Genomic DNA, 19477 nt, shown 5'->3' with positions numbered 1-19477 from the left:
CTACACGACTACATCTCAAGCACAAGTCACTGTCTAAAGGATGAAGATTTAGTACTTTGCTTTAACCATCACTTCTACCTTCTTTAAAGTTAAGAGTAAAAAAATATAACCTCAACGGTACTAACTATCATGACAAGCAATCAAAATAAACCTTGACATAGTTACATGATGAATAAAATAAGACGAATATTGGAACAGGGCAAGTAGAGATGTCCTTGTCAGAGGTTAAAGGATCAAATTCATGTGAACCAGAGAACAATTGATACTTGAAGATTAACCTTTAAAAAACACTGTTTTCATGTACTACAGATTATGCAAAAACCTTCAAATAATTGGCTACTACAAACAGATAGAATCAAACCTCATAACCACATCTACAAGGTTTCAGCTGCTGATCTGTCAAATCCATCTCTTCAGCGCAAAGAGGACAAGTCCTTTCTCCTTCATCACTCATGATTTCCCTAAACAAAAATTGGATATACCGCAAAACACACATGTCAAAAATATTTACAATAATCATAAACAATATGCATCACATAATTAAGCCTGAAATATCTTAAAATTAGAAGAAAAATCACAAATCCAATTATCTCAAGAATAAACTACTTTGGCCCAAAAAATCATGTTTGATAAAAAATGAAAGGAACCAGACCACAGATGTAAAGTGAAAATGAACATCCATCACTCGATACAGCAAGTTCACAATTAAGTTCAAATTATCTTTAAATTCTATGGCATTCACTTAAAGGATACTGATACTGTCTCCAATATCAGAAGCAAAAAAATGCATTAGAAAAGAGGTAAATTCCAATGTTAAATATAATATAATTATTTATTAAAGCCGCAGCAGAGAAGCAAGACACAAATCCAGATAAACCCCTAACCAAACAGTATTTTCGACTCTTGCAACATTAGATTGATAAACAAATACACCAAATCTCTTCACAAAAACCAAAAACACGTTAAAATACGGCAAACCTGAGGCACCGCGTATCAACTAAACAATCAATCAGAACCAAAAAAAAACTAAAAAAACATCTTAAATTGAACAAAAAACCGTTAATCGAAGAGAAATTCAAAACCGATTAAACACAATAACCTAACGGAAATAAATCTATAAGAAAAATAAAACGAAAAGAGGAAGAAAAAAAAATCGATTATGTGAATAGCAAACATAAATTCTGAATCCGATTAGGGATCTAAGAAAAGTCGATGTTGTATACAGAAATTAGGGTTAGAAATTGGGAGTCGAATACTCACAGTGGTGAGATCGAAAAAAAAGACGAAACTGTGAGGAGGAGATTGTTTGAGAAGAAGCGCACGATAACACGAAGACAGAGAATGTTAGAGAGAGAAAGCGAAAAGGGGTAAATAGGGACAGAGAAAAACCACAGCGTGTCTTTTAAAAGAGAGAGAAGGCTCTGTTTGGATGATGGATTTTTTCGGGTTTTGGATCCTTCCCTCTCTTTTTTATGCATCACAATGATTGGGTAAATAGCCTTGGATATTTGGTTAATTACGGAGAGTGCCCTTGTCTATTTCCCTGCCTTCTGTTTGTCGTGCAACCCAACTGATTCTAGTTCCAGCTCTAGCTAGTGTTTGGATTCTATACGGTACACGTACGTACGCATTGCTCCAAAGTATGTGGTGCTTCAGATGTGTGACGCGTGGCTAATTATTTGATCCTGTGAATGTCGTTAGATAGACATAAATTTTGTTCCCTAAATTATACAATTGTTACTTAATTTATTTTATTTCACTTTGATACTTTATTTTATCTTTGTTGATGATAGTTTTATGTTACAAATGTTAACTTCAGTCTACCTGTTATTTAAGTTGATCAAATGACATTTGTTTTTATTTGTGAAAATTAAAGTCTAACAAAAATGGCAGAGAACTATAGAAGTAACTATATTAAAAGAGGAAGAAAAAGGAGATCGTTGAAGTCACGTTTAATTATCTTTTGTATCACTTATATTTTATAGTTTTTTTTTAGGGTTTGAGATTTCTATATTGTGGGTCCTTTCTCTGTGAGGAATTTTTTCTCGTGTTTGATTTTCAATCAAAAGTTTGGGTAATTTTTCGTTCTACTTATATTATTATTTTTGTTTTATAAATGGTGCAGACTTTCTGTATCGAAGTCTTATCTATATTATGGTTTTTTTGTGGTTTTTGGTAGTTATTTTATTTATGTTTTCTTCTTTTGTGGTCCTATATTTTCTAATGATTTTATAGCAATAATATGTTTACTTTTATGTTTGTTGGTGTTTTTATTAAATGCGATTTGTTTTTATAATTATAAGATTGAGTGCAAAAATCCAGTGAATGTCTCTTCATTGTGAAGGATTTGATAAGTTTGTTTATATAAATGATAAGGATTGTTTCTACACTGATATGACGAAGACTAACTTATAGGACTCTCACTGTTGTTAAACATTGTTCAAATATGGAAAGCGAAAACAAAAATTTAATGTCATTTTTACAATAAACTTAATTCATAAATGCATACATATGGCATATAATGGTATAAATTGTACATATCATGACCTCTTAATAAGTTGATCAAATGAATATTCAAATCTATCACGAGTTTTTCTCATATATAACTCAAATAATCAAATATTTAATTCACCAAAAAAAAATATTAATATATTAAACAAGTGTATTGTAACAGTAGAATAACTGATTATTATATTTTAATTTTAATTAATTAATTAAGAAATTCACTAAATTCAACAATTATTTCAATTGGATGCTTTTAATTAATTATTAAAATATAACAATCATAACATATTTAAAATCAATCATTTCTAAAAGCACTTGTCACCAAATTAGTATAAGAAACACATGTTTTAGCAATTCAAAAATTGATTTTGATAGGAAAAGCAAAATCATACATGTCAAACATTCACGCTTCACACAAGCATAATTAATGTGGACCAAAATAAAATATGGGACTACCAACAATGGGAGCATATGGGATTTTTATTTTAACAGTTTCTTTATCATTTTGAAGACATTGAAATTTAGATATTATATCACCTTTTTGAACATGTGCAATGCATGGGGAGCAAAAATGAATGTTACATCGCTTTTCAATGTATCCATTATGAGACAATTCAAGAACACCACGTAAACTATCCAAAAAAAATTGAATGCCCAAAACATTTGAAACATTGTCAAAGTCCTTCGTATTAAAGTGGTTGCTCAACATTAGTCTTGTCAAAGCCAAAATGTCAACGAAATTGCTAACAAAAAGAATATCCTTGACATATGCTCAGAATTATAAACTAGTCTTAAAATGAACGCACTAGTCTAATATATTTTCATTGAAACCAAGAGAAGTGACAATCTGATCAAACTTCAAATACCATTGTCTAGATGTCTATTTTTATCCATAGATAATTTTATTTAGCTAGCATGTTAAATGTTATTTTCATGTTCATCAATACATTTAGGTTGAATCATGTAAATGTCGTCAACAAGCTTTCCATTCAAATAAGTTGTTTTCGCATCCATCTAGTGATATTCCAAATTAAAATGTGCAGCAAAAGCTATAAACAACTCGAAAAGCATCCTTGGTAAAGAAATATGACAATCAATTCAATCTATTTGGTCGTATTATTTTGCTACCAATCTAGCTCTATACCTCTCAATTTTACCATTTGTATTATATTTGGTTTTGAAAACCCATTTACAATCAACAACCCTGTAACCAATAAGAAATTCCACAATATCTTAAACATTGTTATAAGACAGAGAAAATAATTTGTCATGCACGACACTTAACCAATCATAAGCATTAGAACAATAGATTGCTTCATTAAAGGTAATATGATGATCATCATCGTCGTGGAGGTCAAACTCGTGTTCTTGAAGATCTATTGTATAATCATATATATTGAAGACTTGCATGCTCTACGGGATCGTCTTAATGGAACTATTTCAACAATATAATTTGGTTCAATAACATTAGTGGGTTCTAGGACATTGTTAAATTCTTGTATAGTAATCAACCATGCTATAGTGTCATCTTCATGAAGAACCTGGTCATTATTATGAGTAATTGCAACCATAACACCTATTAGAAGAGAAGCAAGTGAAGGTGCAAAAACATGAGAATGGGGTTGAATTGTGTTTTACCTTATTAAGAACTTTTTTTCAAAAATCTGATTCGGGATACTAAAACAGATATAACATAATATAGGTAGCAATAAAACAAAGTATCAAGGCAAATGGAAAAACTCCAGGATTTATACTGACTGGTTCACTACCAACGTGGAAGTTACGTTCAGTCCCCTCACACAAAAGGATTTATCCACTAATTTAAAACTGAATTACAACACATATCCCTACAAGTCAATCTTCTCAACCTCCAGCCTGAAACGTACAGGTCATTGAGGCACAACAACACCTTGACCTTACAAGTCAAGTCTTTTCAACTTCCAACTTGAAAAACCTATAAGTCATTGAGGCAAAATAACCATTATCGAGTTGGGTTACAAAGGGGTGAAACTTGGTTATGTGTTTCTTATTCTAAGCATAATGATTACAATGAATTACACACTTAAAGCAGAGCATTGAGTAATATAAATTGAATGAGTGCATTTGCTTTGAAATTGAATACTTAGATAATATTTTGCATTTGTAAGGTTTTAGACTTGTTGCGTTGTGTACTCTTATTTAGAAATTATCATTTTATATAACGTGAATTAGGGTTTTAATATTTTCCCAACAAAAATTGAGAATATCTTCCTTGCACGAGGTCAACAAAGATCTTCAGAAAAAATAAATTTTGATAGACACGGTTTGGGAACATGACCATTAAAGCTTAATCGATCCAAAACCACCCTTCAATCAAATCTTCTAGAATAATTATATGCGAGAATGTTTAGATAGCACTTGAAAATAATTCTCCTTGAATCTTTTGATCGCGTCTTCCTTGCGATAGGTCAATAAAGATCTTCACAAAAATTAAACCTAGATAGATACAATTTGAAAATATTATTGTTGAAGCTTGATTAATTCCAAAACGAATATTTAACTAAATATTTTATAATGATTTTGTGCGAGAATGTTATGATAGTGCTTAAAAATAATTCTCCTTGAATCTTCTAAGTGCATACGTCGTGTGTGAAGTCAACAAGGATCTTCACAAAAAATAAACCTTGATATATATACGATTTAAGAATATGACTGTTGAAGCTTGATTAATTACAAAACGAACCTTCAACCAAATCTTATAGAATGATTATGTGTGAAAATGTCCATACAGCGCTTGAAAATAATTATCGTTGAATCCTCTTTCATACGTGTGTTTAAGAGCAGCATGAACATATCAAAATATGTTCTTGGACCTTCAGGATTATGAAAAACAAGTCAGTTGCCATCAACATGTTGACTTTTCATCAGATTCGTTGACTTTTTCATTAGAGCATAACTTGATCACCGAAGTCAAATGTTGTGTTGCTTGGTTGAAGTAGTCAAAGGCAGAGGCAAAAACTGCATGACTTAGAATTAGTGGCATTGACAACATCATCTTGTTGCATCTTCAAAGCATGTTGCGTATCAAAGGCGATATCTTACAACAAGTTATAGCCTTTAAAGCGAGTGGAACATGAGCTTTAGAGGCACCTTGAATAGAAGCTTTAGAGTTATTGTAGTGGGCATTTCAAAGTTATTGTAATAGGAGCTTCAAAATCATGCTTCAAACTTCAGATGTATGTTAAATAGAGGCGTGCTTCAGTCTTTAGAGGCATACGCACATAAGCTTCAAAGACGCACTTGACAAATATTTTAGAGGCAAATCTTCAGAGGCAGATGCACACACATAACAATACCTGTAACAATCAGAGTCTGAATGTTGTGTTGACTTCACTTGACTCTGATGTCTTAATTTCCTCTAACATCTTCACTTCCTTTGATATCTTCATATGATATCATTTCATCTGTTTCCTATTTCTATTTAATGCACACTCAATAAAATCATTACTGTAATACATTATTCTCAAAAAATACATTTGATATCATCAAAACATGATGAAGGAAATGTTCTTATAACCAACCTGGTTCCAAAAATCTCATTTTTTATGATGACAAATCAATAATTTTTTTGAACAATTTATTTAACAACAAAAACAAAGTAAAGCAATAACAATCAACAAAGTTCCCCCCAACTCTAAGCACGCATTTAAATATAAAAGTTATAAGAAACATTATGACAACTTTTCAAAGTATATATTCCCCTTTTTTAAATGTTTTAAATCAGAGTAAATACAATTTGTTTTAAGATAGTGCGCCAAAACCTCATATCCCACTTTTGTCATCAGACAAAAAGAGTGAATGGTTGTCCATCAGAGCATTTCACATAATAATACACAAACAACAAGATTGAATTGCAAACGACTAGCAAGCCAATACAAATTAAATATATCAAAGCAGGACATAGATAAATTTAACTATTAATTCTATTCTATTAGAGGCAATGCATATTGGAATCAGATTGATTTGAAGAAATATGTATTTCCCTTGTTTTCATGATAATAAATTCGTTTTCAAGAAAAATTTAATGCTATAACATTGTGATTAAGTGTGCAGGTTCGAGGTCAAATATTTATTAAATAGACTCTTAATGTATCCGGCTGATAATTGGACGGAGACAAATATATACCACAACTTCTCCTTGCTTTGTTTCTATAAGTTTGATACGCGAAACAATGTTGTGTCCCAGTTGCCTTTGGAAATGCAAAACAATGTCGTAGTTGAATTGCCTCTCATGAATTCAACAAGAAATATTTTATTCCTCTGCCTCTAATACACAAGCTGACAAGAAATAATTTGCCTCTACATTTGATGAGAGTGACAATAAATAATGTTCCTATGCCTCTAATAAGTGTGACAAACAAGTAACTTCATCTCATAAACACATCAAGCATTTGATTGTATGACTCTGAATTATTATGTATCCTATGAAAAAGTCAATGTTCTAAAAAAGTTAACAATTTGAAAAAGACAAAGCAATTGCACATCATCTGATAAACATCTTGAATAAGCTACTTGTTTGAAGATCTTAAGACATGCTTTGTGTAACACCACAAAATTTATAATATATTATTTTATTAATTAAATAGGATTTTAAATAATTAATTTGATGTTAAAATTATTTTATAATATATGTTGATAAATTTTGGGATAATTTTCGTTATATGAGTGTTTTCTATGATGTGCTAGTTTTATAAATATTAGATTAGATGAGAGATATAAATAATAAATATTATATTTTATTATTTGATATATTTTTTAAAAAATAATAGTATTTTAGTGTAATATTTGAAAGAAAAATATTTTATGCGATTTTACATGTATATACGTCTACCCAATTAATATAATATTTTTCTATGCGCTTGACTGATGTTAAGTATGCACGTAGTTATATTTCAATTATTTATAACTATTTTCTATTTTTAGTTATCTTTTTTATAAATAATTATCTCGAGATAGAATTGATATTGTGTTTGATTTCGTTTATTTTTATATACTTGTTATGACATTGTGATTTTATATATATTTTTTAAGATTTAGTAATTAATATAAAATTTTGATGTCATATTTATTTATTTTATAATTTCGACTATTCTCTAATGATGGTAATATTTTAATTTGAGTATTTGGAAAAAATAAGTATTATTATAAGGATTATTTTGAATATGAAGGTTTTGATTATTAATGTATTTTAAAATATTGCTTTTGAAATATTAGTAATACGTTGGCAATTAAATTATGTTTGAAAAAAAAATGTTAAAAAAAAAGGTTTTGATAATTGTTTGTTTTATTTTAAAAATAAAAATAAATAAAAGAAATAAGTAACATTTGTTTTATGGATTAGACACATATTTAAGAGTAAAATCTAATTAAATAATAAGCAAAATATTAATTGAAAATATCAAGAATGAATGGCATGAGAAAGAGAGAGTAACATGGACACAAAATAGGGCAGCCACACATTGAGAAAAAAAAGAAGAAAATTAATATCGTTTATCGATGATTGTCCCAGAAAAGTTTTTCCGTTTTCGTCCAAATTTTAGTACGTTGTTTTACTCATTTATCTATGCAATTAAACACAATTTTCCAGATTTTTAACAACCCGAATTTCTCCCTAAAATACCCGATTTATCCGTTTACAAAATTCGTTATTTTGCATCGTTCTTCTTCACCGTAAGTCTGATTTGAGTGAAACCAACGTTAAAAAGATCATGTAAAAAGTGGCTATATTATCCACTGATTTGTTTTCTGCTTTATGATAATTTTCCTTGACCGAATTTCAAAACTTAGTTTTTAGAATATTTTCTCATAATTTATTTTTGACGTTTACCCATAAACTGTCGAGTTAGATTGATTGAATGACAAAAAGTCAAAGAACAAAGATTGTTTGCTCGTGGAATCGTACTCATGTGTGAAGACGTCGGAATAAGGTAAGGGGTGAGAGAGCGTTTCAATTCATGAGTATAATATATTGTAAGATGAACGAAAAAATCGTATCTTCCAATGATTTACTCGAGACTCGCTACGTATGGCAGTAGCCCTTTGAGAGATAAATTGATTAATGTGAAATATGAGAATTGTGAGATTAAAATGTGAAATAGAAATGTTTATAAGGTGTTAATTGATTTAATTTTCGATACTTGTGTGGTAGTTGATATTTATTATTATTATAGTGATGTTGGATGTTGAATGAAATTATGTGCATATGTTTGATTAGATGAATTTATGTGATGTGATGATAAAAGATTGATGCATTATATAATATATGTTTACGTGATGATAATGATGATTTTTGATTGATGATAGTGATGTTATAAAATTGTGATGCGTTTATATGATGATCACGATTATGTATAATTAATGATATTATAAAATTGTGATGAGAATATTAAAGTACCTCATACTTGATGAGATAATGGTGATTCTTAAAGACGATGCTCTTAATGGAGTAGTCTAAGCTGGCGAGGGGAGAAAATAAATATTGAGAATTTGTGTAGTGAATATTATTTTGTCATCGTATAGGTAGGGTATGGCAAACTTAGTGATTTCGAGAAAGTACAACTGAATGAGTGTGATCGTGCCGGTCTACTTTTAAGCCTTAAGGCAAGATTATTAGACCTTGGAGATATTCGGGTGCGGAATTTCTAGGTGACTTGGAGGTTGCACTCCAAATGTCGAGAGTTACCATGCAACACACGTTTACCTCGACTATCGCATATATGTGTCTCGGGTTGAGTTGAAGGATCTATGAGGACGTGACCAATTTGAATTATCCATCCACCGGGATGGTGGCATAATATCAAGCCTCCTAACGAAGTATTTTAGAGCTAGAATGGTACCATATTGTGAAGTAGAGGCTAAGCTCATACATAACATTGCATTTTATTGTGATGTTTTGTTGCGATTAATATGTATTGTGTGCGGTGATAATTTCTCTTAGACGATTTGATGTTATAGTGAAATTTATTGATTTTCCTTGAGTGATTTTGACTTTTAAATGTGATATTTTCTTGAGGAATGTTTGTGTAATGATACGATTCTATTATGATTGTTTGTGTGTTCTTTTTACCTGTATTATACAATCATAATGATTTTGAAGCTCACCTCCTTCGTTGTTTGTGTTTGACTAGTTTGGCCCTGCGTTTGTGAAATCGTAGTTATTAGAGGTTAATAAGTATTGAAGTTCAAGTTTGAGAGAAGTCCCGCTCTGATAGGTGATACCGGAAATTAGAGTTGTAAATTGTATTTTACTTATTTAATTTGAAATGACTTTTGTATAAAAACCTTATAAATACTGGTAAGTTTTTAGAATTAAATTAAGTAATTATACTTAAATCAAGCTTATTGAGATTGCACTATTTTATTAGAGGAAAAAAAAAGTTTAAAGTAGTCATTTTGATTTTTAAGAAATGTGATATTCTAAATTTGTAATATGATAGTGCAAATGCCATTTTCAAATTTGTAATAAATATATTTGTCACTTTCATTCACTTTAAACTCATTTGATATAATCAAGTTATCAAATTTTCCATGTCATTGCTTAGGAGCTTGTTTAAGACCATACAAATACTTATCTAACTTACAGACCTTGTCTTCTTGTCCATGAATTACAAAACCTTCAGGTTGTTCCATATAAATTTCTTCTTCAAGGTCACCATTTAAAAAAACTATTTTAACATCCATCTAGTGTATCACCAGGATATGAATAGCTGCAAGTAATATGAGCACCCTAATGGGTGTTATTCTAGTGACTGGTGAAAAAATGTCGAAGAAATCTATATTTTCTATTTGTCTAAAACCTTTGGCTACAAGGCGTGCCTTGTATTTATCAACAGTTCCATCGGGTTTTAGTTTCTTTTTCAAGGTCCATTTGCAACCCATTGGTTTGAAACCGGGAGGCAAGTCTACTAAATGTCAGGTCTTGTTAGACTCTAGAGAATCCATTTCATCATTTATAGCTTATTGCCATAAATCTGCATCCAAATATGACAAAGCTTAATTTAAATTTGTAGGATTCTTTTCTAAGTTATAGGTCATATAATCGGGTCCATAATCTTTAACAACTCTGACTCTCTTACTTCTTCGAGTTTCTATTTCGCCTTGGCTGTTGCTTTCAGTATTTCTTGTCTCAAGAACTTGTTTAGGTTCGCTGCCCCCATTATTTCTTAATTTGAAAGGGATTTTATTTTCATATAAGTCAACATCATTTGATTATATGATTACTTTCGCATTTAGGTCGTAGAACCTATACCCTTTATTGTTTACTGCATAACCAATGAATACACATTCATATGCTCTACTAGCGAGTTTAATTCACTTGGGATAAGGGATTCTGACATAAGCCCGACAGTCCCATGTTCGAAGATAAGACAAGTTAGGCTGTCTTTTCTTCATTATCTCATAAGGAGATATTTTTTTTTTAGATTTGGGTACTTTATTCAAAACATATCAAACAATCAAAATAATTTTCCCCCACCAGTGAGATGCAACACCAGAGTTAAGCAAAATAACAACAACTAGTTAAGTAAGAGTTATATTCTTCCGTTCAGCTTTACCATTCATTTCAGGTGAATATGGTGCAGTAGTTTCATATGTAATTCCTTGGGTTTTATAAAACTCATTAAATAAACTAGAGTCATACTTTGTTCCTCTATGACTACGAAACCTCTTAATCTATTTACTAAATTGATTTTCAATTTCAGTTACAAAGATCTTAAACACGTCAAGTGCTTCACTTTTATTTTTCATTAGATATACAAAAGTGTAATCAGAGCAATCGTCAATAAAAGTGATGAAATAACGCTTTCCATTTCTGGTTAACGTCTCATCAAATTCACATATATCATAGTGTATTAAGTCTAAAGGTTCAAATTCTCTAACTACAATTTTATGTGAACTCTTAGTTATTTTACTTTGACTGCAAAAATCACATTTTTCAAAATCCTTTAAAGATAACTTTGGAATTAAACCTAGGTTACTTAAGTTTGAAATTACGTGTTTGTTCATATACAGAGTCTAGCATGCCAAGTATTAAAATCACACAACATGTAAGCAGAAAGAGACATTTTATTGAATTCAATATTTAATTTAAACATGCCATCAATGGCGTACCATTTCCCAACAAAAATACCATTTTTAGAAATAGTGTACAAATATGTCTCATATAGACTGAGTAAACCCTGCCTTATTGAGAAAAAAACCCAGAAAACAGATTATTTCTTATTTATGAAGTGTGCATGACATCCTTCAGAATTAAGGTCTTTCCAGAGGTGAATATTAGTTTCACATCTCCAATATCAACAACATTAGTGGTGTGAGAATCTCCCAACAACACTTTCTTATCTTCAGTATCAGTGTATGTTTTAAACATAGCACGATTATAACAAACACGGCGTGAAGTGCCAGTGTCTATCCACCATCCATCTGATCCACCAACAATGTTGATTTCCGTTATCATATCAATGATTTGCTATTCTGTCAGGTTAGCCTGATTAGAATGGCCATACTTGCTTCTACACTTGTGTGCCATATGACCCTATTTCCCACAATAAAAACAGAGAAAAGGTGGGCGATAGCCATTTCCATGAGGTGGTTGCTGCCTTATAATTGAGACCTTTGGAGGGTTCCCATTCTTGTTGCTCGTTTTTAAATTGCGGTTCTGAATCTTTAGTTGTTTATCGTTTGGCTTCAGAATTGCTCAGATGAATTTCTTTTTCTTGTTATTTACCACAAGAAGAACTTCATCTTTCTGATCTTGCTTTCGGGATTCCTCCTCAATTCTAAGGCGGGTAATCAGACTTTCTAGAGAGAATTCTTTCATTTTATGCCTGGGATAATTTTTAAAATATTTCCAAGCAGGGGGTAGTTTGTCAATAATAACAGCAATTTGAAATTATTCATCTAGGGACATACCTTCAAAATAATCTTGTGAGCAATTTTCTAGATTTATGATATTGAACTTCCACTAATTTTTCATCTGTCATTTGATATTTGAGTTAGCGGCTAACAACATACTTTTTGCCTCCAGCTTCCTCAGTATCATATTTCTTCTTAAGAGCATGCCAAATATGTTTAACAGTTATGTTGTCAGAACTGTAGTAATCATACAGATCATCAACAAGTCCATTAAGAATATAATTCTTACATAAGTAATCATTATTTTCCCATTGGGTTAATTCAGCAGTTTTCTTATCATTTTCTGTTTGGTCATTTGTTTCTGGAACAACAGGAATTTCATCCTTCAAAATTCATCATTATTATTATTGTAGGTATATACATAAAAAAAAATTATTAAGTGGATTTGACATATATTCATCTATTAAAATATGATAATGGATGGATTTAGGAGTGAAAATAGGTTGAGTCGAGTGAGACATTGCTAAGTCTGAGTCTGACCTCAAAAAATTCAAGGCATAAGTCTAGTTTGTGGCATGTCATATGCTTACTTTTTTGGTATGAGTCTCTTAGCTTACTTAAAAGCTTGTTAGCTTACTTAAAAGTATATTTCATTTTAATATTTTTGAATAAGTAATCAAACATATCATTCAATAGATTAATGAGTTAAAATGTCAATTAAATTAACTTATATTTTGATATTTAATATCATATTTTGAAGTATATGATTTTATATATATCATACTTAAATTATATTTTATAATAATACATTTAAATATATCAAAAACAAAATAAGGTTAATATGCGTAAATTACTAAAAGTTGAATAAAATATCAAAATTTAATATTATAATTATAGTAGTAAAAAAATATTATTTATATTTATTTAAATAGACCTAAAATACTTATTATTTAGCTTGTAGATTGACCTTTTTAAATAAATAGACTTTTTTTATAAGCTTTGACCTTATTTGTTTAAAAAAAAAAATAGTTTGATTTGAGCCTAACGTAGTCGATCGATCTAGTTTATTCCTATTCCTAGATGAATTTGATAATTTTTAACAGATGAATTTGATCAGAAATCTTTTAAGAACTTTTAATGGATTAATGAATTGTTTAAATTTATCTATTAGAATCGAAGTCCATAACGATAAAATTGATTTATTTTACCACACGTAGCTAAAATGTAGTTTTGTTACTTCTATTTTACAAAATCTATAATTTTGATCCCATATCCTCCCAATAATTTCATTATGTGACGGTATAACTTAAATAGTCACACTTTAACAATTTTTTAAAATTATAATATTGAAAAAAAATCTTGTTTTTATTTGTTTTAAAAATTTCTAAAAAAATTACTAAAATAATAATTTTAAAAACAATCAAATTTTATAAAGAAAAGATATTTTTTTTTTCAAAAACTTATTTTAAAATATTATATAGGTTAAATTACTCTTTTAGTGTCTAAATTTATTTTATAATTTTACTTTAGTCTCCTAAAAAAAATTTGTTCTATTTTGGTCTCTTAAGTGTACTTCTGGTAGTCAAGTTGATAATTTAAAAAAAAATATTAAGTTTTGAACATGTGTATCTTTAAACTTAAAAATTTATAATGTCCTTTGACATAAAAATAAATTTAAAAAAACTCGTTAAATCTATGACCTTCAAACTCACGATCTTTCAAATTCATAAACTTTCAAACTCATAAACTCATTATTCTTATTGTCCTTATTTTTACTTCCACCATTGTCAATGAAGAAAAATAAAATAAAATAAAATAAAAGAATTATAACAACACGTGGGTTTGATTTGGGTGTCTAGTCTGATCAGACCAAATTTGATTTGCTAAATTTTCTGGATTTTTATATTAAAAAATCATAAATTTTATGGATTTATGAGATAAAGAAGAAAACAATTGCATAAAATATAATGTTTTTTTTCTTCCTCAAATTAACATACATTACCAATTTGACTAACCAAAAAAGTACCGTTAAAGGAACTAAAAAGAAATGAAAAATAATTAGAGGACTAAAGTGAAACCACAAAATGAGTTAAATGATTAATTTAACCAGTTATATTTGACTGCGAAAAAAGTTCATAAAACTTTAAAACAAAAATAACCAACTTTTTTAATTTTAAAAAAATAAAAAATAAATAAATACCACTTGTAGTCCCTTAACTTAATTTCAGTTAACGTTTTTGTCCTTTATCTTTTTTTATTTCTCCCGATTTGGTCATTTATTTTAATTTTAAGTGACAATTTGATATTTTATGTTTTAAAATGTTAATAATATTATCCTTATTTTTTGCAAAAATTCAAAAAAGTCATAAAAAATTTCAAACAAAACTCACAAAACTAATTATCACCCTCAATATAATATAATTTCATCAAATTCATAACTTAAATATTTAAATAGACTCATATTTTCATATCCAACAACATCAACTAAAGAGTGACAAATATGAGTTAATTTGAAGATTTGAGTTACGAATTTGATTAAATTTGTTTTATATTACAAAATATAATTAATTTTATGGATTTTGTTTGAAAATTTTGATGAATTTTTGAATTTTTGTAAAAAAAGAATGATAACATTGTTGACGTTTTAAAATATAAAAGATCAAATTGTCACTTAAAATTAAAATAAAGGACCAAATTGGAAAAAAAAAAAGATAAAAGACTAAAAGGTTAACCGAAATTAAATTAAAAAATTGCAAGTGGTATTTAGCCATAAATTTATAGAGATTTATTTATTTTAAAAATATAAAAGTACTATTATTAAATTTAAATATTGTATCACCATGATTTTCAAAATCATCGTGTACGCATCATTTAATTATTGTCACATTACCAACTTGCAACTTAAATTGAAAAGGAGACTAAATATCAAGAATTCTATGACTGAGAAACTAAAATTTCGAAAAATTATATAAAAACCAATATACAAATTTGATAAAAGGGAAAAATAATGCACTTTAGCTAATTTATTTGTCATAAATCACAAAAAAAAAAAATGAAATTACCATATATAATTTAAGCAAAAAATTATGAGATTATTATATTTATAACACCAATTTATTCTCGTATTTAATTTATTAAAATTATTTAATGGTATAAAAAAATTAAAAAATTGTACTAGATTGATGAGTAAATTAAATATTATTTATTTGGTAATGAAAAATAAAAATTAGCAACGGATTTTACATGGGCCAGAGACACGAATGGGTCGCGCTTACCGTGTTTTGCTATTTGTCTCTCCTATCTTTTTTCTCTTTTATTCATTTTCTTTTCAAACACACTTCAAAGTTATCTTTGACTACTTTATTTTATTTCCTCATTATCTCTAAACGCTAATTTCTCTATTTTTTTTACCGCTTGTGTATATTAATTTTCTCAAAGATATTATACTTTAGATTCAATACAAATTCATTTATGACATTTTATGAGACATTACTTAAAAAACTGTCTGAATTTATTATTTATAAAAAAATTATATAATTTTTTTATTATGATGTGAGTTAAAATGCATTTTTTATCTCAAAAGTTATAAAATCTAACGATTTTTCCTTTCTATTTTAAAATTGCAAATATAACTCTTTAACTTTAGTCTCTTTTGTAAGTGATTGATTCTTTTTATTTTGATTCAGACAATTTTTTTTAATGATTAAATGGAATGTACAACTCATTTTATTTTGATTTTTTTTATTTCCAGCTCATTTAATTATTTATTTAAATTTCCAACTATTTTTTTTTAAATTGCCAACTCTTTTCTTTTTATATTGTCACTTCATTTTTAATTGTTGTTTAAAAAAATTGTCAAGTGTTCTATGTTGTTGGACAGTTTTTAAAAAAAAATTAAAGGATTAAATATAATTTTAATTTTTTTTTATTTAATATTTAGTTTATCTTTTATATATTTTTTAATTCATTTTGATTGTTATCTTTTATTTTAATCATTTTCTTTTACTTAATAATCATTTCAGTCTTTTATCTTTTGCAAAATCATATAAGTTTTATTAAGGACTGAAAAGAATATTATGCAAAACATAAAGGACAAAAAATGAATAAAAAAATAATTCTAAAGTGAATTTAAAAAAGATAAATGACCAAAATGAATATTAGATAAAAGATAAAGAATCAAAATTATATTTTAGATATATTTTAAAAAATAAAATGAGTTGTCAATTTTAAAATAAAAAAATAAAAATTAAATGCTCTTGCAATTTTTTTTAAAATAAAATAAATGAACTGTATTTCTATGTAATCATAAATAAAAAATATAAAGTTTTGATCCATCAAAATCAAGAATTCTAATCATTTGTAAAATAGGTTAAAGTTTTTTCAAACTATAAATACTAAATTTGTCAATTTTTAAAATTTATATAAAATTTATATAGTTAAAAATACATTTTAACTTTTTTTTTTTAATATTATTTAAAAATAGCTTTTATGTAATTTATTATTTATGGGTTGATTCAACTTTACAAGAGACTTACAATACAATCTAATAACTTTTCTCCCAAGTAACTTATTTCACCCTATTTTTATCCAAAGAAAAAACTATATTATATATTGACAAACACCATAATTATGAAAACTAATCTCTCTATAGTTTTAGTTTTGTAATACGCACGTCAGCGGCAAAAACACACACACATATATATGTGTGTGTGTTTTTTCTATGCCATAAACATATAATTTTTTTTTTGACAAATGATAATTTTGCTTTTCTCCATTTGTAGTAAATTTGAGATATTTTCCTTTTATATTCTCTTTTCATGTAAAATTCTTTATTATATTTTTAATTAAAATTTATATATTACAATATTTTTTTCATTTTATTTTTAGGAGGTTGTAAGATAGGGATACAAAAACGATATATTATGCGATCATCTATTATCTTTTAATAAATACATATGAGCTGCAAAATAAGAGACAATTATTAAAATAACATAGCAAGTTAATTATTTTGACACCGTTACTAAAGTGCATTAATTAACTTTAATGTATTTTTTCATTAAATATATTTTATTTTATTTTATTAATATAATTTAGTTTTTAATTATTTTAATTATTATTTATTTATTAAATTAATAATTAATCATTTATTATATATAAAAAAGACAATAGATAATCGCAACTTCAGAATGCACTCTTTTATTAGAGAAAAAATATTATATTTTCGTTCTTCTTTGAAGTAGAAAAATAAATAATTTAATATATAAAACAGAATAAATAGTTTTAAGTTAAAAAATTGATGTAAAAAAAATTCAACAGCAAAATTTTTGTGAATTTTATTCTAAACAATTATTAACTAGGAAATAAGAAAAGTAGTATACTCCTAATCAAACAACTTAGTATTACGGGAGCGTTGGGTTATGGAGGAATGCATGCCTCAATGGGGACATTAACATACCCCATAACGGAATCTTCCAAGGTGGGACGTGTTCACACTCTAGCGTTGAACATATTTAATTTAATTTTTGGTTGAAATATATTTTTTTATGGATTTGATGGTCACCTGTAAACAGTTTCACGTTAATTATTTGAGTATAGATTGGCCAAAGATATAATTATGTGATATAATCACTTTATCAATGATTTATATTAATTAATAATATATAATTGATTTATAATATCATATAGTTATTTTTTTTAAATAAACTTTTTATTTTTGTTTGTATGGTATAAGCTAGTTAATTTTTTTTTTATCTTTGAAGATATCGTAAATATAATTATAAATAATTCACATAATTATAATATTTTAAATTATAATTAATAATATTCATATTTGTCAGTTAAAATGTAAATTGATGACTGATGTAAGCTACTTTTATTTTTAAAAAATGAGATAAATTTAGTTTGGGAGGTTATCTGATTTTTTGGTTTTAATTATTTTATCAACTATTTATCAATCTTTAGTGGTCATTAAATAATACTTAGATATTTCAAAAAAAAAAGTGAATAATACATATCGACTTATATGAATATAATTACTCATTTTTTCTTTCCTGGTTTCAAAAATTAACTCTGTTTGTTAAAGAAAACGTTACGCAAAAACCAAAATCAAAATTCTGACTATTTATGAAAGATAAAATAATAATTTTAAATTTTAAAGAGATGTAATAGAAAAAATCATAGAAACCAAAACTAAAATTGACCTATTTACAAAAACAAAAAACGTAGGTGGTTTTTTTTTCTTTCAACCAAATAAGATATAACTTACGTAAATAAATTTGAGTAAATATTGTTTAAAAATGTTTTAACTAGTAAATATTTGATACTTAAGTGATTATTTGTAACTCACCTATCTTTTTAGAAAACTGTTTTTTTTCTTCAAAAAATTGGGGAAGGAGACACTATTATTAATAAGTGTGACACTAATGACAATTTTACAACTATCTCATACGAAATTTGAACATTATCTTTTGAGGTTACAGTGTGAAGTTCTTACTACTAAGTTGAGAAATTGAGCACTTATCTGGTGCGCAATTATAATTTGTCAACTTCTAGTGTGAAGTTTGACAAAGAGAATTTTGATTATTATTAAAGTGGTTTAGCTTTAAGTGAAATTTTTTAAAGTGGTTTAGGTTCAATTCGAATATTCTTGGAGTGGTTAACATCAAATGAAGTATACTTTTATGGTGGAGTGTGAGAATTCTTTTAAACTCTGATTGTCAATGTATACAATAAAAACATAAAATGTTTCATTTTCAATCAATGTGAAGATTGTTGGAGTTAATTGAAATGATACATGTTTAAAAGTCGCATATTGGTTAGATTTGTAAAGGAATGGGAAACCAATGCTATATGTATGAACTATAGCTTTTCGTTACAAAATGCACTAGTAAAAAGTAGTTTAAGATTTAATATTATTTGCTTTTATTCTCTTATTTTCTTTGTGTTTTTATAATATTGTGATATGTAGTTTAAATATTTTATATGAAAGGTGTGAGTGTATTAGAGGTTGTAGGGTGTTTGACATAAATCTATGTGTTGTCGAAATTTTTCACTTAATGTCAGTTTTTTAGTTTTATAAGTT

General features: G+C 27.4%; 1 protein-coding gene across 2 annotated transcripts in view; it reads right to left on the bottom strand.

The window, feature by feature from the left end:
- LOC101497319 (uncharacterized) overlaps positions 1 to 1440 on the bottom strand; it is a 9357-nt gene extending 7917 nt beyond the window's left edge. For both annotated transcript variants that reach the window (XM_012717318.3, XM_012717317.3), the window contains exons 1-2: positions 1261 to 1440; positions 362 to 461 (exon numbers count right to left, since the gene is read on the bottom strand). In XM_012717318.3, the coding sequence (XP_012572772.1) occupies positions 362 to 454 (93 nt within the window). In that variant the 5' untranslated portion in view covers positions 455 to 461; positions 1261 to 1440. The remainder of the gene's footprint in view (positions 1 to 361; positions 462 to 1260) is intronic.
- Positions 1441 to 19477: the final 18037 nt, after the last annotated feature.

Source organism: Cicer arietinum, chromosome 6, assembly GCF_000331145.2.
Source record: "Cicer arietinum cultivar CDC Frontier isolate Library 1 chromosome 6, Cicar.CDCFrontier_v2.0, whole genome shotgun sequence".
Taxonomy (NCBI): Eukaryota; Viridiplantae; Streptophyta; class Magnoliopsida; order Fabales; family Fabaceae; genus Cicer; species Cicer arietinum.
The sequence above is the reverse complement of the archived record's forward strand: the minus strand, read 5'-3'. Positions and strand labels throughout refer to the sequence as shown.